Below are 24,036 nucleotides of genomic sequence, written 5' to 3'. Positions count from 1 at the left end.
AGTTCACAAAAGTGAAAAGGTGTACACCAATGAAACTGAGGAATCGGGAAACTAAATCGGCAGCAATATCTGAAAAAATAGGCCACTGGTTTGTGATATATTTCCTCAAACGCCCAGTTTAAGATTTAAAATTCCAACAGCGAACTCAATTTTGAGACACAACACAGATTGTGAAACTTGATGCAACTGGGAGATATTGGTATTTGAGAAAACGTGGACATGGAATTCATGTTAACAAATTCTTATCCACCACATTTAAAACTGAAACATGACTCTGATTCGTTCCTGTAAATTTGGGAACTGATGCGGAGTTCTTTAAAATAATTTTAGAACTTACGATTCAACATGTGCTGATCATCAATTAATTCATCTCTGTAACGCTAGAGGGGGGCAGCGTGTTGTACTGCCGTCGTGCAGATATTCTACAGTACAGAGGATTTGATTATGGTGTTGGGCGCTGTTAAAGTAAATTCATCACGCAAATGGTCTTGTCACAAATCAAAATAAACACAGATCTGCACAGGTGAATTAACGCTTAATTATTATATAGCCTGTTGATCAGCTGATTCATAATTGTATATTCTATCGCGGTTAAAAAGCGAAAAGTGACATGTCAAGATATGTCAGCTATAGTCAGTTTGAGGTTACAGTAGCAGCACACATCCCGATGCTCAAAATAACCTTTAAAACCAAGCGTGTTCTCGCGAGATTTTAGGCGGAAGATGGCAGATGGGTCTTCCTTGTCGGATATGTTTCCACCCCGCCACCGTTGGACTGTTTGAGGGACAGTGTCGCCCAGTCGGCACTGAAATATGCTTTTACTTTTTATTATTTGCGTTTAGAATACATTTTGGTTTAATTTAGTCATTGTTTTTATACGGTCAAACTTAAGTTTTCATGTTGTGCGAGTTTCTGCTCATAGATGATCATCCTCTGGCATTACTGCCAGCGACAAATTGTATTCATCTCTTTAGGGTCATCGACAACTGCACCCTTTTCTGTTCAATCGTGTGTTTGAAAAATGACAGGAGAAAAGATCCGCTCCCTCCGTAAGGATCACAAACCAGGCAAGGATGAGGATTTACTGGAACCAGACGAAGAGGCTGCAACTGGGACGTTCACTTCGTCCACCAGGACAAGCAACAGAAGCAAAGCTAAGATCTTTAGCAATCACAAGATAATCAAGTCCACATCAACCCAACATAATAATCAACAACAGTCACAGATTAATGCAAATACCAACTCCGTTACTAACACGGATACAATAGATGACAAAAACAAAAACCCAGTTATTCGAATCGGAGAGGCTTTTCCAGTTCATGAATGTGTTTTCCATGGAGATGTCCGACGATTATCGTCACTTATTCGAACTCAGAATATTGCCCAGAAAGATGTGCACGGTGAGTTATTTTCATAACTTTGTTTCAAAGGCACGTGAATCTGCCTTGCTTGAATATATTCGTTTCTCCGCAGCAATAAAACTATGTTATTAATGTCAATATCAGTAGCCTAATAATAGTAAAGAGAAGATAAATTGAAATACCAAGTTCGTTAGTGATGGCTATGAACCACTAATGGTAACAAGCTTACAAAAGTCTACAAATTCACTGTAAATAGGATCAGTCATCCTTCAATCATTGTTGACTGAATTTCTCTTGACCTGTTAGCCAGTGTACCCACAACCCCCACCCAACACATAAAAACACACCATTGGTATGATGTCATAGGTTTCAAGAAAAAAAAAATGCCGAACTGACATATGGGCTATGAAAAGAAATAACCTGCTTGACAAGAGATCAACCAGTGGACAGAATGATGTTTTCATATTTTAGGTTTTCCTTGAACAATCTTGTTAAATTGAGTTATTTTGGTAGTCGGCATAGGCCTATCTGTTGTCATCCTTTGTTCTTTACAGAATTCTTACATATTTTGAAACACTGAGTTTTCGGTGGCACGTTCTAGCTGAAGAGGCATGGTTGTATGGTTTCAGATACAGTTCATTCTAGGGCACAGGTAACTGACAGGTCAACTCTGCGGACAGAGTATGTAAACACGGGAAGTAGACTGTACTCTGACACAGGTTCTGACTGTTTAGAATGCATGTAAACGTTTACTTGAAGGTGATAAGAATGAATGTGGCTGCTCAGTTGAGGGGGAAAAAATGACCCTAGCGACCTCCCTCTATTATGATACTTCTGTTACCTGTAGATTAGCATATGTAACAGGTATGCTGTAAAGCCAAGAACATCTGTAATTATTAACACAGCACAAAATGAAGTATGTCACCAAGTTGAACAGGGAATCACCTTCTTAAAATCAGACGATGAGGATTTGTCTCTTCAAGGAAGTATCCCCACGTTTGACTTTCTCAGCAGTTGCTATGGTTTCTCACTGGAATTTATGGTCAAAAGTGACCATTATTCCTGTTATACTGGAAACGTAGAACATTGAAATAACATGTTTCTCTGTTTCAGTGCAGAGATCAAGTGTCCATTGCTTGAGAGACAGCAGAATTGTGTTAACTGAACTGTAACACAGTTTTTCTCTCTTTTTTTTTCTTATGACAGAAGAGTTTGGGCTACTTCAAGAGATTGTACTCAATGCTTTGTTTGTCTCACAGCTCTCAGCACTTCTGATGAGTTAGATCATGAATGTCACGCTACCAGTCGGCATTCAACCTTAACCCTAATAGGTTGATGATGATTGACAGGTCTATTGTTGGTGCTTTGGCTTAATGTAGTTTTTGGTATGTGATGTGACTGGGTTTGTCCAAGATCTAATGTGTGCCTCTGTTCTTCTCCCTCAGGGAACACACCTCTCCATTTGGCCGTCATGATGGGACACAAAGGTGAGTATAAGACAGAGAATAAGAACCAGAATGAGAAGGGCACGCTGTTTATTAAAGTCTGAATCTCTAAAGGCGTGAGTTCCCTGAGTGAGTGACAGAGAATCAAAACATAAACGGACAGGGAATGTTTATTAAAGTGTTATTGGACTGCCCATCTGTGCAGCCTCTTAATACCAGGTGGTATTATAGTTTTGCGAAATTGCTATATGTCTATCTTGTTTTTCTGGGTTTGGCTCTTGGGCTGCTAACAGTAGTTCAAATTTTAAAAGGTGAGTCATTCCGTTTGTGAATACGGAAGCTGTGCATTGTCATTTAATCATTTTGTGAAGTTTGACCTATATACTAAAGTTTACAAAACAGTTTTAAAGGGTGAGCTGAGTATGGGAACATCATTCCCTGTTTGATCTGGTCTGAAATAACCAGTATCTCTATTTTTAATTTCAGCGTCTACAGGCACTCAGTAATAAATGTATAGCTAACTTCTTCCAGTTGTTCTCAGTTAGTCTTGTTTCCACAGCTGTAATTTTGAAATGTTGCATTGGCTTAAGTAACATCCTGTTGTACTCACATGCCTAGTGCACTTACACCAGAATGGCTTTTTTTTTTTTTGAGGAATTATAGATCTCATACTTCCTGTCCACTGTCTGTTCCTTGAACGGTTTTAAGGCCAGATATGAGGGGCTGCATTTCATAAACCTGACTTGCTCAGAGTAGATTTTGAACCTGGTGCTTTTTGAAATATTAATGTCCTGGCCTTCAGTGAGTTGATAGTACATTTTAATTTTACTTAAACACCAAAAGCAAATAAATTATTCAGTTAGTTTTTTTTTTTCATGGGTGATATGTAAATTACAGGGCTTTGAGACTCAGTGCTTGATTTCATATTTGCACACAAAGTCTTAAGACTGATTGAATAGTTTAAGCTGCTATTTTTTTTTCCGGGTTGTGTTCTGGAACACCAAAACTGAATTGTTTTGCAGTTTTGTCTCCAAGTTCAATATTTTTTTTTGAAAATACAGCCTCTTCTTGAATAGGTGTCACTAATTTGTACCTCTGTTAAGTTGTTTTGAGTTTTTGAATCGTTGGGGGTTTCACTGGCTGTAATGGAGCCGTGACGTCTCTGTATTGTTTGACATCTGATATCATTTATCTTACGAAGAGGTTAAAGGTTCCTTCAGGTTATAGTTACGCACTAGAACCTAGGTGGTATGAAATTAGGTCTCTGAAAGTCTAATGCTTGGACCTTTGGTGTCATCTTTAATGATCCGCTCACGTATTAACATTACTTTCCCCCCCTAGAGCTGTGAAGCTGTAGATTCGTCTACAAATGTGTGAAACTTTATATTCGCACATATAAAGTTTCACACATATTTCTGTTGTAAGAGTTCACCATACACTGGCTGCACAAACATCACCAAAAGATGAGAGTACAGAAATGACATGGGCAAATATTTAACAGTTCCAGAAGGAGAGTTTAAAGCTGCTCAAATGAGTTCTAGAACTAGAGATTTTTGTATAGATTCGCAAAGCCATTGGATCATGTTTACAGATATCAAATTACAATGCAGTGAATTGGTTCATGATTTTCAGTCATAGTATTATGGGTATAGATCAAAGGATTTGTGTACAGATCTTACTGGCGATCTTGTTAGAAGTTTCTAAAGTTTGACAGTGTCTTCCGTCGGCAAAGAGTCAGACGTAGTCTTCGATGACTCTTTTACACAAGCTTGAAGCGTTTCACAAGCATGCTTGGCCAGTGATTTTAAAACTATGTACTTTTCAGTCAACCTTGAGTTGTCCAACATTTGTGTTACAGGGTAGATTTTGGAGACCTTCAAAAATGTTGGGACTTTGAGAAATGTTGTGAATTTTTAAGTAGTCTTGTTTTTAGGAAATAATTTGGGTAGCAAAAGAAAACATCTTGACATTGATGGGATCCTGTGTATCTGATGGCACAGAGTGAGAAAGAAGGCAAGGCTTAAAAAAAAAAAGAAAGAAAGAAAAAGAAAACAGAGTGAAAACATTCTCGAGTTCTGCTCAGGTTTCACGCTAATTAGGGAACAGATGAACTTTCTGATCTGCACATAGAGTCGTGTGCACCATGTGCAGCCCCCCACACGTGAGGCCGTTTGATTGGTGGAATGCCTCGGCTCCCGTCAGCGGAACGCTTAGCTACAAGCCCCGCTGCTTCTGTTTGCACTTACTCAGCTGATGAGAGGAAACTAGCGACGCTTCACATCTCTCTCTCTCTCTCTCTCTGTTCCCTGCAATGACGGAACAAGCTCAAGTTTACCCTAGAGCAAAGCCAGAGAGATTTGCTTAGCTTGTCTGGGTTATGTTACATAAAGTATTTTAACTAAATGCTCGTATTATTACACAATCAAGACTGGGGGTATAGGCCATATATATAGGCCAGAGAATTGAGCGTGAAAGCGTGTCGTGGAGTTTGAACAGGGGGGCAGTTCACACATACATATTTTCCTTTGCCTCAGTGGACAGTAACAGCAGACATTTTACTGGGTTTCAGCTGCTCTAAAAATGAAATTTAAAAACTTTGCTCATAATGAAGAGTTGTCCCTATCAGAGCAATCATATGAAATTAAAGATCGATCGATTGTGTACAAATCACCACTACATTGATATTTCAGTAGAAATGTGACTATTAATGATAAAGGTCTTGCTTGGGTAATGGGAATGGTGCCAAATGACAGTAAAAATAAAATAAATTGAAAAGTAAAATATTTCTGATTTAATTTAAATGATCGTATATATTATGAACTAGTAGGCTTATGTTCAATATCCTAATAAGGTCTCATGATTAGTTATTACTCAAAGGTTTGATCATTTTGTCTTTGATTCACCAGAATAAGTTTGTGCTAAAAACACAAATGAATATGTAGATCAGGAGCTTTGGCTGGCAGCACATAGTGGAATGTTAATGTCACAGGCCTCTGGTTGACCTTATAGAGCTCAACCCACATACACAACCATTCTGACAACAGAGGTACGAAGCTACATACTAATCAGGAAATCCACCAGTGCTGGGAGAAGATACCAGTATCCTCCTTGACCTTGTTGTTTCTCCCTAAGTTAGATAACTTAGACAGTTCGTTCTTTTATTTACGAGAGATCGTACCAGAGACAGAGAAAAACAGCATTGTTCAACGCTACAACGATAAATTTTCTGTAGTGATCACTTTACTGCAGTGTGAGTTGTTCCTACGGGTTAATTTATCTTTTTTTCCCCCCATCCAATAAAGTTAATAAATTTCAGTGTATTTCTGCTTCTTGATCGGTCCAGCACTCTGTCAGCAATATCACAGCTATCAGTATTTCCCCCTGGAACATTATTTCCATACACACTTCTTCTAACGTTCCAGTAAGTCCCAAGATGTTTTGGAACAAATTTTTATGTGTTTGTGCAACTCTTTTTTTTTTTTTAATATATAACCAGTATTTCAGCTTAATAAAGCTAGTGAACAGAGAGTCAAAGGCATCTGGTAAGAACCTTTACCATGTTGCCTTGTAACTCATTGTTACTGTCGCGTGAAGTCTTTTATGTGCAGCTGGTCTTGAGCTTGACTTCCGTCCCTTGAGGCATTCGAGTCTGTACCACCAAATTAGAACTGGTACCTTTGTGAGAATGGTGTAAGACAGAAGTTAAATTAAGCCTCTCTGCCTTTTTTTGTGTTTGATGTGAGCGCTTTAGGGCAGTTTGAGTGAAATCATTTTGTCACGGTAACAGACAGCTTTTCTTTAACAGACTGTTCTGCGTGAGACAGTACGCTCATTCTTGTATGCCGTTGTCTGGAAATTTTTCCTTGTCTACGGAGCCAAAGTCGAGACGATGAAGTAACACGCTGCTGGCCGCTCTCGGTGTAAGAGCTTTCAACTGTGTGCAAGAAGCCAGTAGCACAACAAGGTTTCCACAGCAGAGTTCCACTCAAGGCCCCTGTTCACAGACAGAAGTATAAATAGGCTCAGATAAGATAAACTGTGTGAAACACATAAGGCACAGATATCAAAGAGTTGTTTAGACCTGACAAAGCATAATTGGTTGTAACGGCTCTACCTGTTGTCACCCAATGCACAATTGATCTTAACGACCCTACCTTTTGTCATGTGGGGTAACTAATGTCTGTGACCGTTGCCTGAAGACCATTGTTTGTTGTTTGTTTGAAGATTAACCATTATGTCTGCAATATGAATAAGAAGGGAATAGAGGAGATGACTGGGAGAGAGTGGGAGGAAGAGAGGATGTGTGTGTGTGTGTGTGTTTGCATCATTGAACTATGTGTTAAATTATGTGTGAGCAGAATTAGCAGCATTGTGAACCTATTGCCACGTGCATTTGAGACATGTCTGTTTAGGGTGCGCTGTTTTGGTCAAGATGTTACGTTACACGTCATTAAGTTGGACGTGTTTGATTAAATGTGATGCTTCAAACAGTAAGAAAAGTCACGTCCTTATCTCTTTCTTTTCAGAGTGCGCCCACTTGCTCCTGGCCCACAATGCCCCGGTAAAGGTGAAAAACGCTCAGGGTTGGAGTCCATTGGCTGAGGCGATCAGCTACGGAGACCGACAAATGAGTGAGTCTCATCTCTGCTTATGCATACTGAGATCCCTAAACACATTTTCAAAAGGGATAGGAAAGTCTCAGTTAAGCCTTTTTTTTGGACAATCTGGCCCAATATGGCTGTAGCTGTGTTGCCTGCCCCCAGTGTGTTATCGTTCAGTGGACACAAGGTTCTAACCTGAGACTCAATGCACCAATAAGTTTGCCCCCACCCCCCCAACCACCCCTTTGTTTGCTTGGGGGCTAAAATTCCTCAAGTGTGTCTTTTCTTTGTTCTGTCATAAAAGGGTATCAATAAGGAATGGTCTCTCTGTATGCGTGGGTTTGTACTGCATAGGACAGGCCGTGTTTGTCCAGTCTGTCCTGCGTGATTCGGCTGCGTTTCCTTAATCTGTGATGTTATTGCCAGCAGCTGTTTTTTTTTTTGTTTTTTTTTTTTTTTATCTGGAATACTGGCCCAGTTTTAAGTCTCCTTGTTTTGTCAACCTGCATCTGTGTCGTCTCTGCAGAAGATGTTCACCGTTAACAACAACAACAAAAAAAAGTATGTTTTTCAAGCCTTAATGTTGAATAAACATATTAAAAGTTTCAGTCGATGCCCAGAGCAGTACTAAAACAGCATAACGACCTTATTCTGAGAGCGCTGTTTCTACATTTGCAGTCTTTGTATATTTGGAACAAATGCACTGTATTTCAGGAGGATATCCAAAGGGTCTCAGTGAAGCAGTGCGTCCAAACAGAAGGAACACTTTTTTTTTTTTTTTTTTTTTGTGCACTCGCTGCATCATCTCGTATCAGGTTACGATAAATGGGAAAGCGTATCATTTTAATAAGCAAGAGAAAAGGGGATATTCTCCAACGCCTTGTGCGGATCTTCAGACCGCATGAGAGATCAGATCAAACCTCCTCACTCGCCATCATCTCACTTCAGGTTGCGTTAAATGGGAGAATATATCATTTTAATAAGCAAGAGAAAAGGGGTTATTTCCTCAGCACTTTGTGCAGATCTTCAGACTGCATAAGAGATGAGCTCAAACCTCCTTCCTCTGCTTTAGTTTGATATCTCACCGTAAACAAGACGCGTCCGTCCTCTTTGAAGTCGTGTATGGAGCTGAGGGGAGGAATATGTGGCTCTGGAGGTTCAGGTGAACCTGGCAGGAAATGAAACGTTCCCTCAGACTCAGACAGGAGCAGGAGGTTCTCATATTGACTCCTGGAATCCTCTGCTGCCCACGGTCGACCTGCTTGACATTTGACCCGAGTAAATTCAAAATGCAGTACCGTTCGTGCCCAGACTGCCATAGTCAGCACGCTTTTTTTCTTTTTTTTGCTTCGTTGTCATTTTTGTCTTGAACTCTGCGCTATATAGTCAAGTTTTCTGCCAAAAGTCTCTTTAATATATCTCTATGCAGTGTCAGTGTTTAGAGGAACGAGCATGGGAATAGTGTGTTGACTGTGGGATTTGTTTGTGTTGTTCGTTGCCCATAGAGCTCGTGTTTTTCTGTCCTCCCTCAGGCTGCCCGGTGATAGCTGAATGAAACGTCAGCAGAAATGAAGTGTTTTTGTTCAATACTGTACTTTTGTCAAAACCCAAGTATATCCACAAAGTTGTCCATTATAAGAAGGGAATATGATATATTACCCTCCTGTGGCATTTCACAGCAGTTTTTCAGGTCCTATGGTATCAAAATAGAAAAAAAAAAAAAAACCATTTGATTAACTCAACTTTTAATAATAAAACCCCAATTCAGCGTTTGCAAACAGTTTCTCTTTAAGGCACCTTTTTTTTTTTTTTAACAGCTCAGAATTGAATCACATACATGAATGGTGTTGGTCAGCGAGACAGAATCCGGTTTGGCAGAGCTACAGCACCCTGCCTGACTTTGGCATGGACTAACAAACAGTGGCCCCACTGACTAGATTAAGCTGGCTAATAATTAATTGCTGAAATGGATCTCCTCTTCACATTTATGCTGTCCCTGCAGTAGAAATCATCGCGTGAGGATAAGCTGTTCCCTTTACAGGCATGTGAGATATCTCCCTTGACCACAGTTATTTGTTGTTCCTCTGACGGAGATTCCATAGAAGATGCCCTCACCCTTTTTCTGGAATCACGTAGCAGCAGCGTGTTGCAAGTCAAGGCTTGTTCTATCCAAGCAGAATGAGCAGTCAGGCAGTTAGCGGCCGGTGTGCCAGTGGTTCTCCCTGGTGTGTGTGTGTGTGTGTGTGTGTATATGTGTGTGTGTGCGCGCACGCATCTGTATGTGTGTTTACGCGTCAGACACGTTAGCTTAGAGCCAGATGGTGAATTTCCCACAAGCCACCCCCACCCCTCTGTCCCTTAGAGGGTTAGAGGGGATCAAGAACCACCCCCACTGGGCACCTGTCTGCTCTGATTATGCCCAGTGGGTGGATGGACAGAGTGTCAGAGACACCCACCTCCAAACACAGGGCTTATGCCAGGCCTGGCTTCTGTGCCTGCGTGTGACCGGAGACGCGCGGCACCATCACGACCTACTTTCCCTCTGCGCGGCTCGAGCATGTTCCACTGTCTGTTTGGGTTATTCAGCACAGGAACGGGTTCATTTTCCATAAATAAAGTGTAGTATTACTCCACTTCTGTAACGTTTCGAAAAAGGCACCGAGGTAGCTGAGAGCCGCAGGCAAGGTTCTCTGTGTTTGTTTGGCACTGGTTTATGTAACCACTGCCGCAAATCAAGATTCTGGAATGAAAGTGGATTGAAGGTGTGACTTACCTAGGCTTTTTTTTTTTTTTTTTTTTTTTTTTTTTAAGCGATCTTTTTTGTTTCATTTATAAATCGTTGGAACTATATTCTAAATTCAAACATTATCTGAATCCAAGCAGTTTCTGAACGTCTGCAGTTTTAGAAAGGTTTTTTTTTTTAGTCTCTAAGAGCAGTGTTTACGATATATTGTTTGTTATCTGGATTACAAGGTTTGACAGCTGAAAGAGACTTTTGCTACTCTGGTTACCCATGCATATGCTGTGTGTTCTCAAGACTGCTTTAATACCAAAAACGCCATACTGGAATGCGACGGTGTCGACCCTTTAAAGCTTTAAAACCATGCTAACGCTCAGGATGCTTGACAGAAAACCTCATGAAGACGAGGCCCCATCGTCGACTGTTGCTGCCGCCGCCGCCCCTTCCCGCGTGAGGTCATTAACCGCCTCACAGATGTATCTCATTAACACAAGCTTTATTGCCACTTAACAAATATGCTTTATCCCCCGACAGTCTTTCTCTTTGTACGTCCTTATTAAGCTAACTTAACATTTGTGTGTCGGTTGTCCACGACGGCACGTTATCAGCGTTGAAAACCTCTATTTAAATTGCGACGTCAATTTCGTTTGGTTGTCGGTGCGGTCAGGGCAGCGTTCGCCATGCTCTGTGTGTGAATACATTCTGTGTGTGACTGATGTCTTTACAGGTGCTGTGTTGTTGTGGGATTATCATGCAACATGAATCAGGATGCAAAGGAACAATATCAAGAGTGCGATGAAATATCCCATTACCCTTTTGAAATAATCTATCCAGTAAAGCGTTTAATATTCTCAAGAACAAAGATACAGGAACAGAGGTACAGAAACTCAGTCAAATTCCAGATCAGTGACCTCCATGCTTAGGAAAGCCCTACATATGTAATATAATGTAATACTTCAAGTTTGGGAACGAGTTGAGACGTGCGAGTTACATTTTTCAGGCCGACAACAACATACTTTATTTTTTGACAACATTATTTATTTATAATTTTGTTTTAAGGCTGCGTAGACTACTCGTCGTTTTGGTTCATTTTTGCGGCGTGTTTCCCTCACAGCTGGCTGTAGGTGTAATGTTATACCCTCATAATGAGCAGAGTGAGAGCGGTCAGAGTGGCAGGCTGTGACATTCAGGTGAAGTAACTGGCACTAATGTTGTCCTGGCAGTGTGGTCCAAAACATGGCCCACTGATCAGTTCTGATGCCACCAGAGAGGGAGGGTACAAAGCAGTTCACAGGTTCTACGTGAGCAAATACTGTCCTTACCCGAGTCATTGTTACAACGTCGATGTTAATGAATTGTAAAATAATTTTTAAAGTTCACACTTCGAAATCAACATCAACAAATTTATTGTGATTCTAGGGATTCCTGTGGATGAATGTTAAAACATCATTTGACATAATAAATCGTCTAAAATCCAAATCTATCTTTCTCATCTAAAGGATGCTGCTCTAGTAAGACCCTTCCTGATGCTTCAAAAAAAAACAAAAAACTTGCGTCGAGTTATCTGGCCTGCACTAAAATGCTTTTCACTGAATTGCCTAAGAAAACAATTGCATTTTAATTGTGATTATTTTTAACTGGACCAAGACAAAGAGAACATGTTTTACGTATATTTACCTCTGCTAACCTTAATGTTCAGTCAGAGTTAAATGTGGAGGACCCAAGCCTAAAATTGATTGAAAAAACGCAACACTTTACACTTCACTTAAAAGCATGCCGATAACTACACTAAAACTATACCGTCTGTGGCCTTGTAAAGGTAAATGACACGATGATGTTGATTTCCACACAAGGACTCACATGCCTGCTAGAAGGCGACCAGAACAGAGGGCAGTTTGGGTATCGGTTAACAAACAGTCAGTCTGTTTGTAAATGTGTGTTTTTTTTAAACTGAAATTACTTACTGTCTTTTATTGTAACTATCATTTGCTACTTGCTAATGTCGAATGTCTGGTTTGTGCTAATTCCTCCATTGGTGAAAACCAAAACAATGCTGTAAGGTCACTGGGTTCTCACTAATAATGGAAATAGGCCAGGAACTACACAACTGTGTAACTGATAAATATTACCTGATTTGTGGCGTGTGTAAATCCTGGTAGATTTATACTAAAAAACACATTACATACACATTCATGGCAGTACTAAACTGGCTGTTCCCATTGCTATCCAGTCAATGATATATTGTCAAGTCGTGTAAAATGTTGCTTAATCAAATACCACGCTTCGCATGCTCTGGAGATGCAGCTGTAGCTTGTCAGTTTGTTCTCACTGCCTCTATGTTTTGCTTTATTTTCAGTCACCGCTTTGCTGCGGAAGCTGAAACAGCAGTCCAGAGAGAGTGTGGAGGACAAGAGGCCCCGCCTGCTCAAAGCGCTTAAAGAGGTACCGCGCCCGAAAAGAAAACGCCAGCTCAAAACCTTTCCCCACGAGCATCAGCGCATTCTGCCACAGCCAATGGACCCGGTCCAAAGCACCCCCTGACACACACACACACACACACACACACACACACACACACACACACATATATACATGCACACGCATACTCATGCACACACACTCACAGAAAGCTTGCTAATTACTGTCAATCCAACAAACAGACTTTCTCTTTGGATGAAGTCACTTGTGGAATTGTGGGCAAGGCCCCGTCCTCTGAGAGCAGTCTAAGTGAAAGGAAGGGTAAAGAGAGAGAATGTGACCAGCGGTGGAGTAGACCCCCCCCCCCCCCCGTCCCCTCAGGAGGAGACTGGAGGAGAGAGGAGGACAGGGTAGTGGAGAAAAAGAGAGGAGATTTATCAGTGACTGAAATGGTGAGGTTTGAGTACATTGATCAGGTAGCATCTGCTGCCTGTATCAGTCAAACCCAAGCCAGCTGTGTCCAGAAGGGGGTGGGGTTAAAGTGAGTGTAGTTTTTAGCCAGGGTCTTAAGCTTCTCTGTGTTTGGTAAGATGATAGCTCCTCCTCCCCCTATCCATTATCCAATAATCTGTGTTATTGTTTTTTTTTTCTTTTCTGTCTCTCAAAAACACAAATATCTCAGAGATTTGTTGCTCTAAATCTCCACATTTTGTTTTTCAGCTTGGCGACTTCTATTTAGAGCTCCACTGGGATTTCCAAAGCTGGGGTAAGTTTGGGTTTAACCTCAGCTTCATTTCCATGTGTATTTATCGGTAGGTTTGGGAAAAAAAAGTGTATCCAGCATGATAGCTGGTGATTTTTTTTCATAGAAAGATAGTGCCAAAAAATGAACTCTGCAGATGTTTGGATGTATCTTTTTCTTTTTTGTGACATGTACCTTCATGAACAAGGGATAAGCGGGGGGGGGGGGGGGGGGTAGTGCAGTTGTATGAGGGAGAGGAGCAGACAGCTGGCCAACAGCGCTAGGAGAGAGAGAGGTTGTTTGTAATGCTGAAGTAATCTCCTGAAGGGAGTGGTCTCTCTGAATGAAGTGTTACGCACTCCCCCTGGTGTTCAAAGATGGTTATTACACCTTACTCCCAACAACAGCTCGTATGGTGATGAATCATTTACGAGGAAAATACATCAGTCCAAATACATTACGCTGCTGTACTGGGCAAGGAGTACAAGCAGCCCTTGGTATAAAATTTTTATTGGGGTATTTCTATTCAGAATGCATCTCAGTGCAGCGCTAGCTTCAGTCTTTGTGTAAGAGACAGGCCTGTTGTCTGTCGTTAGTTTTGACTAAAAGACATTTTACTATGGCTGTATGTTCATTAATTAGTAGTAAGTAAGCTAATCACAGAAATGATTTCAGTCTTGTGGTTGTGACGCCGTAACAGATGAAATGAAAGTGATGATGTGATTGTAACGGAATTGAAGGGAATATCTGTAGACATACTAATCAGATAGTATTCTGTCCAAAACGTCTTGCAATATTACATGCCTTTTTAAGTGGACTTTGATACACTGTTAAATTGTTTTGATTGGCTGTGAAAGTGAGGGAAAAATTGTCTTGTTTCATGAGAGTTGTGACCATGTTTATCTGTTTCTGTCCTCTACAGTGCCTTTACTGTCACGAATATTGCCCTCAGATGCTTGCAAGATCTACAAACAGGGTATCAATATTAGGTATGAGAAGCAATCGGCGTGTTGTGTGTGTGTGTGTGTGTGTGTGTGAGTGTGAGTGTGTGTGTGTGTGTGTGTTTGTGTGTGTGTGTGTTTCCTCCTCTTAATTTAACAGTATTCCATTATACTGTTATATTCTATGAGTATTCTGTTATACTGTTATATTCGATTAGTGTTCTATTATACTGTTCAAACACTTTCTCCATTTACAGTTTTACAACTATATGTTCCATAGACACAAGTTATAAGGTGTTTGGAAAGCACACCACTCATTTATGATGTATTTAGTATTTACTTTTGACCGGTGTTGGTTCACCCCACCCCCATCTCTCGGTAGAACACAACTGTCATGTCAGCACTTTTATATGGCAGCATGGACAGAGGAAAAAAAAAAAAGAAAAAGAGCTCTGGGGTCGGCTCGGCTGAAAGCCGTACGGAGCGGTACATAAAAGACGTGGAGATGGCGGTTACAGAATTCCTCTGATTGGCTCTTGGATTTGTCTGAGACGAACTGCGTCCAGTCACGTGTGCGCAGCCCGCTCCGTTCATCTTTATTGGCTCTTCCATAGGCTTTCAGCAATGACATGCGATTAATGGTACTAACTGGAGTGCAACATCAGTGCTTGCTCTGCAGTGAAACCACTCAGCGTCTGTTTGCACATCCATTCTCTGTCACACCCAATCCAAATAACGACGTTTTAATGGATTGGACATAGTTTGCATTGCATTGGAATTGAGCCCGCGCTGTCGTAGTACCTGTAATACCTTTAAGGTTTGTGTAACAAGCGTAGATTTGCTATTATTAATTTAGTATCTGCTAATGTATTTCCAGACTGTGTGCTCATATGTGAAAAACGCCACATGAAAGTATAAGACTAGAGCTTCAGACTTTGAGGAAAATATAGTCAGCGGCTCTGAAAATGTATCTTCTCCCAGGATTTTTATCACACTTAAGAGAGAAAAAAAAAATGAAGTACGAACTGTAACTTTTGACAGTTTGTTGTTTTTCATCAATGTTTTGTCATTTAGTTTGTCTTTTATTCATTTGACAAGGTTTAGAGATATAGGCTTTTAAAGCAGATCTTCCCAGGTAAGATATAACATTCTAGAGAGTAGAGAGATATAAAAGCGAACAGCGACTAGAAAAAGTCAATTAGAAGTTTAACTGTTGAGGTTTTATCACCTTCTTTCACGTCCTCTATCTGTAACAGTGAGGAGTTGGCTTTTTCACAGCTTCACATAGTATTTTTCAAAGCATTCATAGCATCGCCTTGTGAGTGTACTCAATCAAACCGGCTTAAGCAATAGGTCAGAAGTAGGTCAATCATCTCCCATGGCAACCTTTTTTTTTTTTTTTTAAAGAGAGGGATGTTACATGGTTTGCTTAGCACAACCTTTTCATCTGTCACTGCTTAACACTGACAGATGAAAAGATGGTTATGTGTGTTGTTAACGGTGGTGTTTATGAAGGAGTGATTTTGCTCATTCTTTTTCCTTTGATGTAATCTCTCTCTCTCTCTCTCTCTCTCTCTCTCTCTCACCCAGACTGGACACTACTCTTATTGATTTCACTGACATGAAGTGCCAGAGAGGAGATCTCAGTTTCATATTTAATGGAGATGCTGTCCCCTCAGAGTCCTTTGTGGTTCTGGACAACGAGCAAAAAGTGTATCAGCGAATCCACCACGAGGTCAGAACACGCGCACGCACACATGCAAATACTCACACACATCACACACACACACACACACACACATACATACATACAGAGCTTCTCTAGCATTTGCAGGGATGGTCTTCTTGTACATACCTTGACAAGCATCATTTTGGTTTAACTTCAGGCATAGCTAGGACATGTTTGGTGAGTAGCCTTTCACCCGCATCACGTTTGGCTGTATATTGAAAGCTAACGAGTGATACCAATTTGATACTCATTCAATATGTGTTATTTAGCAGACGTTTTAGCAGTTAAACAATTTGTTGAAAAATGTTGCTCGTGGTGGAAAACATCCCTTGTGGAATCTCTCATGCTGTTCATCTGAGCTCTGGGTCATTACGGCGAACCTACCTGACATGCACTTTAATTCGGCCTATAAAAAAAAAAAAACAATCCTTGAAAAAGAGCCACTCTGTTGCGCATGAATGCGTCACAACCTCTGGACTATCAGCGCATTGTCAAATCCTCTGTGCCAAAGTTTTTTTTTGCGTTTGTAATTCATCTAGATCCAACTGCAAGAGCTCATCTCCCTTTGGCACACTGCATTGTAAGCTCACAGATATCACGCGCTAAGCCCTGTTTGTTCCAATTTACCCAGAGTCCCCAATTTTTTTTTTTTTTCTCTGTTTGTTTTTAATTCAACCTGACGAAACCTTTGGAAAAATGTTGTATGTGCAAAATCGTTATTTGCATTCTTATGCCTAGTGGATTAGAGACTGCCAAAAATACGCCCCTGGGGCGTTTATTCAAAATAAAGTACCTCAGTGACTGATATTTAGTATAAGTATACAAGTTTTTAAATAAAGGTACTGGGCTGGGAGCTGTTTGCCAAATGGCAGTCCTGAGTCCTGGGAGACTCACTTGAAAGTTAAGCTCACAAAACTACGCAGCAGTCTGGCTCTGTGGTTCATCAAGTGCTGGAGAACCTGGCTCACAGGGCACAGTGGCTTTTGGGGAAAATGTTTACAAAGGCTTTTTTCTATTTCTTTTATTTTTTTTTTGACCTGAGCAATGAGCATTTTATTTTTTGGTTTTTTTTTTTAATATGCATAGCCTGTTCAAGAGAATGCCAAATTATTTATTTGTCATGGAAAATGTCCGAGCAGCTAAACAATATTGCTGCCATTAAATTTAGTGTATGTTGTGTACTGGTAGCTTTCCCAACCAATACAGCTCAGCCAAGAAGAAGAACCGTGAAGTTTTTGCCCCCCCTACGGTATTGCTTTACATTGCACAGAGCAAAAATAAAACGCTTTACTTGGTTTGATGAATAATGTTTTTTTGTGTGTGTTTGTGTAAATTTCAGGAGTCAGAAATGGAAACGGAGGAAGAAGTGGACATTTTAATGAGCAGCGACATCTACTCCGCCACCCTCTCCACCAAGTCCATCACCTTCTCCCGAGCACAGACGGGTTGGCTCTTCAGGGAAGACAAAACGGTCAGTGTTCTCAGACAATGTTTTGTCTCTGTTTTACCTAACCTGTTCTGTCAAAGCGTAGGGGATCCAGGCATATCTCTCAAATCGACCCGTCAAGGACACCAGAGGCAAATATTGTGTTATTGGGGAGGAGGGGTTGGCGGCACGTTGATGTCTGTCCTTCTGGACTGTTTGAAGTATATGAAAGGAAATTGACTGGGTCGGGGGGGGCTGGTTGTCGTTGTTGCCACAGGAACGGGTCGGGAATTTCTTGGCAGATTTCTACCAAGTCAACGGCCTGGTTCTGGAGTCGCGAAAACGGCGGGAGCATCTGAGCGAGGAGGACATTCTGAGGAACAAAGCCATCATGGAGAGCCTGAGCAAAGGAGGAAACCTCATTGAGCAGAACTTTGAGGTGAGCAAACCCCCTCTTATTAGCCATGGCAACGCCGTGGTGTAAAAGTAGCACCATGGCAGCTGGCTGCTGGTGCCTACTTGTGAGTCAGTTTTAGCCCCTCCCCCGTCTCTCGTGCTTAGTCATCCTTAGTAACCAGAAAGCAGCACAGTTGGGGCGGCAGCTACTCTTGAGGAATGGATTGAAGAGAGCTTACATTTTAAAATGTCAGTTACATGAGTCATAATGAAAATTTGATTTGACGTCCATTCAAAATAGATTTGACGTCGACTGTTTTGACAGTATTAAAAAAAATATGAATTTTTATCTGTCTTTCACATCCTGTACCTTAACGCCCAGTGAAGGGATCGACACTGTGAATAGGTTGTAGGAGCAGTTTGACAAACTCACAAAACCTGTATCTGTTCTTGTGCAAGAACTGAGGTGATTCCCACCCTTTTAAACAGTTGTCTTAGCACTGTGTTTACGACATTGTCCGCAGGTAAAAATTAAATGCAGGAAAAAAAAAACATGTTCAAGCACAACACTATAACCTCACATCCTTTTTGATCTGAGCCTGTCAGAAGACAGGAGCTCGGTAGGAAGCAGGGTTATAACCATCCAGCCCTTCCTGCTCGGTAGATAACAGCGTTAGCTATAAAGAAGGGCGGGAGTGTGAATCTCAAAGGTCGTGTTTACTTGCGTTCACAGCAGGAACAAAAGAGTCTACTATCTCGATGGACCTTAGCGGTAGGCAAGCTCTAACCTTACCCTAATTATTCACTGTACACACAGACACATAACACACACACACTCACAACACCCCTTTTGTGTTCATTTGTACCACTCATTCTTCTGTCAGCAAAGCAACAATTTCCATTACAAAGCATCACAGATTCCACCAAACCCTTCAGAAACACATGCTACTTATGTGAACTTCACGTGCCTGGTTTATTGGTTGATGCTGTGACAGGATGTTCTGCTCTTGGATGTCTGTTTGCTTTAGACATTCCTTTGCCATCAAAGGATTCCACCCCTGACACTTGTATGTGAAGATTTTTATTTATTTATTTATTGATTTATTCATCTATTTATTTGATGGTCTTACCCTCCCTGCATTGGCTCCCGGATCCCGGAAGCCAAGAGACCCCCTGCACACTGTCTGAACGACTAGCAATACCTCATACTGAGTTCTGTGGGGAATTTTTTATGCTTTTGTAAACAAAACAATTCCGCTTTTACTTTTTTTCCCCCCAGCCGTGCACTATTTTTTTTAAAAAAAATTTCCATATTAATTATTCTATATTCTGTTGGTTCCACTGATATCATTTTGGGTGTAAGGTGTTATGTAAACGTCAATGGACTCGAGAGAGAGACAGGTTTTGTCGTTAATGAAAAACGATAAACAGATTGGTCTGTGTTTATTCTGTGGCTCGTCATGACGTCCGTGTCCAGGTTGCGGAGGGTTTCAGCGGGCTCTGCGTTGTTGACTGAGTGAAATGAAAGGGTGGATAAACTCCACAGCCCACGAATGTGGGGATGTGGAGGCCACAGTGAGAGAGACTGGCATACCAGGACAGCCACCTCATGGTGGAGGCTGTGTGTATTAAACTCTGCCCCATTCTATAGGAAATAGATGACATTCTTTAATTTTTTTTTTCTCCCCCCTCAGTGCAGTAGCAGACTGTCACAAACAAGTAGGACAAAAACGACAGGCATTTGGAGTGTGTTTCTGTTTGATAGTGTTTGGCTCTGTTGTACAGTAGCCAAAAGGAAGAACATTAACAGAAGACAAAGTCTACAAAGTTTGGCCCTGAGCTACGATAGTGTAGAGGATAAACCGTAATCGCGGTCAGTTTGTCAGCTAAACAAGAGCCTTCCGTCACAACAATCTGTCGTCTCATCGGTAATGAACCTTGGGTTGCAGACTTTGTCATTCACCGGCAATCTCGTCTGTCTGTCCTCCCAGCCTCTTGGGTTTAGCCACACATTTCTCAGATTTTTTGCTCCCTCTGTATAATTCCATTTCAGTTCCTGGGGAAATAATATGTAGCTGAACATGTTCAAAAGGCATGTCATGTCTCGTTGAGGATCTGAGTCACGGAACTGAAGTTAGGTGTCCTCGCGTCGCAAGTATTCGTGTAGAAAATAACGATTTTTTTTATTATAAAATACTTGTGATTTGTCTGTCTTTTAGAACACAGAGTTTCTGTAAGCATTATGTGAATTTGCACATTTTGAGCGAATTGTTCTCTTTACGGCTGGCACAGAGCCAAAAATGGGGTTTGAAAATTCTCTGTGGAATCCTTTTAGCTGCAACATTGTTTTGATATTGTTTGGTAAACCAAACAGTTTGTGAAAGGTAGTCTGATAGACCAACGTGACTTTGGGTTTTTTTTTCTTTCTTTTTTATATATATATATATATATATATATATATATATATATATATAACACATTTATTTGATATGGTGCATGGGAAAAGGAAAAGAAAAAACACTCAGGAAATCCAAGCTCACATTCTCCGAAACTGTCCCAAGCATCTTGCCCTGAATGTTTGTTGAATTTTTAAATAATACCATGTTTTCCTGTTTTCCCATGCATGCACACCCCCCCCCCCCCCCATGTTATTTCTGGATATTCGTGGTACATTGGTGCCCTCTAGTGATAATATGATTTAAGTACAATGTGAAAAAATTATGAAGTTTTGAAAACACTCATCGTCTATCTATCTGTCTATCTGTCTATCTATCTATCTGTCTGTCTGTCTGTCTGTCTGTCTGTCTATATCTATAGGTCAGTGTGTATGTGTCTATGTATGTGCATATATGGTCTGTGTGTAGTAGTTGTAGCTTTCATATTATTTGAAGACATTGCAACAGAATGACCCGTGTAATGAGTTTGTAGGTATCAGTATCTGAATGTCCTTCTAACCCCCCTTACAATTCTCTTTGCCCCTGTCAGCCGGTCAGACGCCAGTCCCTGACGGCCCCTGCTCCAAACACTATCTCCTGGGAGGAGTACATCACTGCTGAAAACGGCAAGTATGTGTCACTTTCTTTTAATTATAATTTACGTTAATGACACATTGCAGGCTAAAGCAGTGCAGCAGACTAAATTAGATGGAAATCCTGTGAAGGAGACTTGTTGAGATTCCAATACACTACATCATTCACGTAATGACAATTCAGAAAACAAACGCATGTCAAAACACCCACAGCAACTTGTCATTCAGTGGTTAATTTAATTCCTTTTTAAATTGCTGGATGTATTATATCCAACAGCTGCAAAATGCGTTCACACTTTAAAAAAAAAAAAAAAAAAGTTTACAAGGTGCACAGGGACCGTAAACCCACGGATATACAAGTGGTGCCCACAAGATTTGAACCTGTCATATCGAGGTCGTGTTTCAAGCTGATGGCTTATGTTTTTATTTTTTTTCCCTTCACCTAACCCCTCAGGGCAGAGGTGTATAACTCAGGCCCTCACACCTTATTCGTGTTGGACTTTGTTCTACCAACTACTGCATGTCTCTGATTGGCTGATGAATACATACTTTTGTTTCATTGGTATAATGCTTTATTATGTCACTTTATGTTTTTTTTCCCCAGAGCACCTCATCTAGGAAGAGAGCTGGTGTGCAAAGAGAGCAAGAAAAATTTCAAAGCGACTATAGCCATGAGTCAAGACTTCCCGCTGGGCATTGAGTCGTAAGTTTGACTTTTTCCCCATTAAATTCAGCAGTTGATACCTTGGCTTTGAGATGCTGTATAGCCTCCAACAACTAAGGTGCTTTTTTTTTTGTATTTTCAGGTTGTTAAATGTTTTGGAAGTGATTGCACCCTTCAAGCACTTTAATAAACTTCGAGAATTTGTTCAGATGAAACTTCCACCTGGATTCCCAGTCAAATTAGGTAAACTAATCTCTCTGACATGGACAGTTAGCCTCAGCTTCGTCGTATGTTTTCTGTGGCCTGGATTCAAACCAGAAAATGTACAGTGAAAAATGGAACTGCCATCCCCATTCACCTATTAGTGGGTGAATGGGACATTTCCTTGAAAAGACTGCTTTGATTCAGGTCAGATAACTTTTGCATTGTTATGATGGTGAATGTTTTCCTTTATGTTCTTTCCAGACATCCCCGTGTTCCCAACCATAACAGCGACTGTAACTTTTCAAGAGTTCCGCTACGATGAATTTGATGACTCTATTTTCACCATACCCACTGACTACAAAGAAGACCCTAGTCGTTTTCCAGACCTCTGAACTCTCCCAGCCTCCTTGGGCATCTCCCTCACTTTCGGAAGGAACTGATATGTGTGCACCTCACTGGAAGACATTCGTGTAATGCACCCTGTGAGCTAAAGAAATCAACACGGGGAGTAAACGAAGGCCGTTAAACTTTCGTATAGAAAACGCGGCGTGCAAAACTGACATAAAGGGATCGTGCTGAGGCCGAGAAGCGAAGCACTGAATTTACTGTATTTGTAACGTTTTTTGACAACGAACAAATATTTCCATTGTGTCTGGATTAAGATGTACTAAAAGCATAATTTAATACTAACAGAAGCACTGCGTTTTAAAAACTAAGTACTTAACGGACCCCCGCACCAGTCAGTCGCCTACTTGCTGGTTTTGTATTCGAAACACAACGATACGGAAGGAAGACAACCCTAAATCAAAATTTAGCTCCAAAACTGGCAGACCGAGAGGCATTATAAATTATTATGTAAGCCTATGTTTGATATATACTTTGTGAACCATGTTATGACTTGTATACTTCATATTAAGGTTATGGGCGGATGTATATTTGAGAAAACGAATTATCTGTATATGGTCCTGAGTGTGTGATGAAAGCCGTCATGTACTACGACGTAGCCTGTATGGCTTTTCCATTGATCTTTTCTGCAAGTGTAAATACGTTGATTTTTTTCCCCCTTGTCTTTTATGTTCACGTTTTGTCAGTCTTTCTTTGGAAAGTTTGGGAAAAGGGGGAAAATGTACTCTGATACAGAGTGGGTCTCTAGTTTAAAGTATGCAAAATGACAGTGTGAACGGGAACTAAGGCTTCGGTCACCAACAGTGCTAGTAATGGTGTGTCACTATGTACCGACAGTACTGTTCTGTTATTCTGGTTGGCTAATTTAGCTCTCTAGTGTTGTAAATTCAACACCCATGTACCCTCTCCAGGGTCTTAGCCCTACGTAGAATGGGAACAAACTAGTGTGCCGCCGATGGAGAACTATGTGAACGTGGTGCATATGTGTCGCCATGTAAGAGAAGTGAAGAACCCGTCTTCGTTTTCAAGCCCTGGTTATAGTGGCAAGTCCTATGTTTTTCCATCTGCTAACGTAATTAATAATTCAGCTACTTTAGTGTAGGAATGGAACACATTTCTATTAGTCGGTAGGCTTCTGTGAGAAGGGTTGCCACTCCGTCTCGCACTTGGTGTACTGGAAAGGAATTGAGGGCATTGTATTGATTTGTGCGCTTTTGAATTAAACCGTGCAGGGCTTTGTTCGTGAGGGGAGCGAATAATGTTCAATGGAAACGTTTTCGTAAGTTTAGTTTCACTTTGATTTATGTATTTTCACCGGTTTAATCAGAATGTCTTGTTTAATTCGACAAGGCATAAGAAATGAGTAAGCGTACTTCTGCTAAATTGACAGCATACATATTATGCAAGTAACCAACTGACTGGAACTTCATTAATTAAACAGACATAACATGGCAGTATGTTTCCGTTGTGTGCTGGATGAGAACGAACTTGATCAGTAAGCACCAGCAAAAAAGGAAAAAAAAAAGTGGTTCCTAACGCGAAACACACTATATTTCTATACCGTTTTTAACCCGCCATTGTTGCCTCTCTGGCTCTGCTTATGTTGCCTCCGTATCTCCTTATTGGTAAATGTAGCAACTCTACGCGTGCGTTTCCCTCTTAAACGGCCCTGTTTCACAGTCTTTTATTTATCTGCTTGGTGTCTGTTTTGGTTCTTCACTGCCCCCCCTCCCCCTTTTTTTGTCTCTTTTAATCTGATTTACTTGTCATTGCATCATCATGCTTCTTGTAAAGTAGGAGACCCTGTAAAAACCTACCACACAATTTTCACAAGAACTGGTACATAATAAAATATTCACGTATCTAAATAATGCACATGTGAGTCTGTTTTCAGTAGAGTGTGTGTAAGATAAGAAAAGTACAGCACAGTACCCAG

General features: G+C 40.8%; 1 protein-coding gene across 2 annotated transcripts; it reads left to right on the top strand.

Moving 5' to 3' along the window:
- Positions 1 to 788: 788 nt before the first annotated feature.
- LOC115827462 (ankyrin repeat domain-containing protein 13C) lies at positions 789 to 23,954 on the top strand. Of its 2 annotated transcripts, XM_030791319.1 has the most exons (14): positions 789 to 1,246; positions 1,307 to 1,400; positions 2,807 to 2,848; positions 7,333 to 7,437; positions 12,504 to 12,589; positions 13,286 to 13,331; positions 14,230 to 14,296; positions 15,839 to 15,983; positions 17,317 to 17,448; positions 17,681 to 17,842; positions 20,785 to 20,864; positions 21,432 to 21,530; positions 21,634 to 21,734; positions 21,957 to 23,954. In XM_030791319.1, exons 1-14 carry the CDS (start codon positions 1,022 to 1,024, stop codon positions 22,085 to 22,087), a joined length of 1,515 nt encoding a protein of 504 aa, XP_030647179.1. In that variant the 5' UTR covers positions 789 to 1,021; the 3' UTR covers positions 22,088 to 23,954. The 2 variants fall into 2 exon arrangements, with proteins under 2 accessions (XP_030647179.1, XP_030647178.1); XM_030791318.1 differs by having other exon boundaries at positions 789 to 1,400.
- The last annotated feature ends 82 nt before the right edge of the window (positions 23,955 to 24,036 follow it).

This window comes from Chanos chanos, chromosome 14, assembly GCF_902362185.1.
Source record: "Chanos chanos chromosome 14, fChaCha1.1, whole genome shotgun sequence".
NCBI lineage: Eukaryota > Metazoa > Chordata > Actinopteri > Gonorynchiformes > Chanidae > Chanos > Chanos chanos.
Note: the sequence above shows the minus strand (reverse complement) of the source record. Positions and strands in the feature narration are given on the sequence as shown.

Coding starts and splice junctions, on each gene's coding strand:
- LOC115827462 (XM_030791318.1), top strand. CDS start 1,022: ATGACAGGAGAAAAGATCCGCTCCCTCCGTAAGGATCACAAACCAGGC. Junction 17,843..20,784: donor TCATTGAGCAGAACTTTGAG/GTGAGCAAACCC, acceptor TGCCCCTGTCAG/CCGGTCAGACGCCAGTCCCT. Junction 21,735..21,956: donor TGGATTCCCAGTCAAATTAG/GTAAACTAATCT, acceptor TGTTCTTTCCAG/ACATCCCCGTGTTCCCAACC.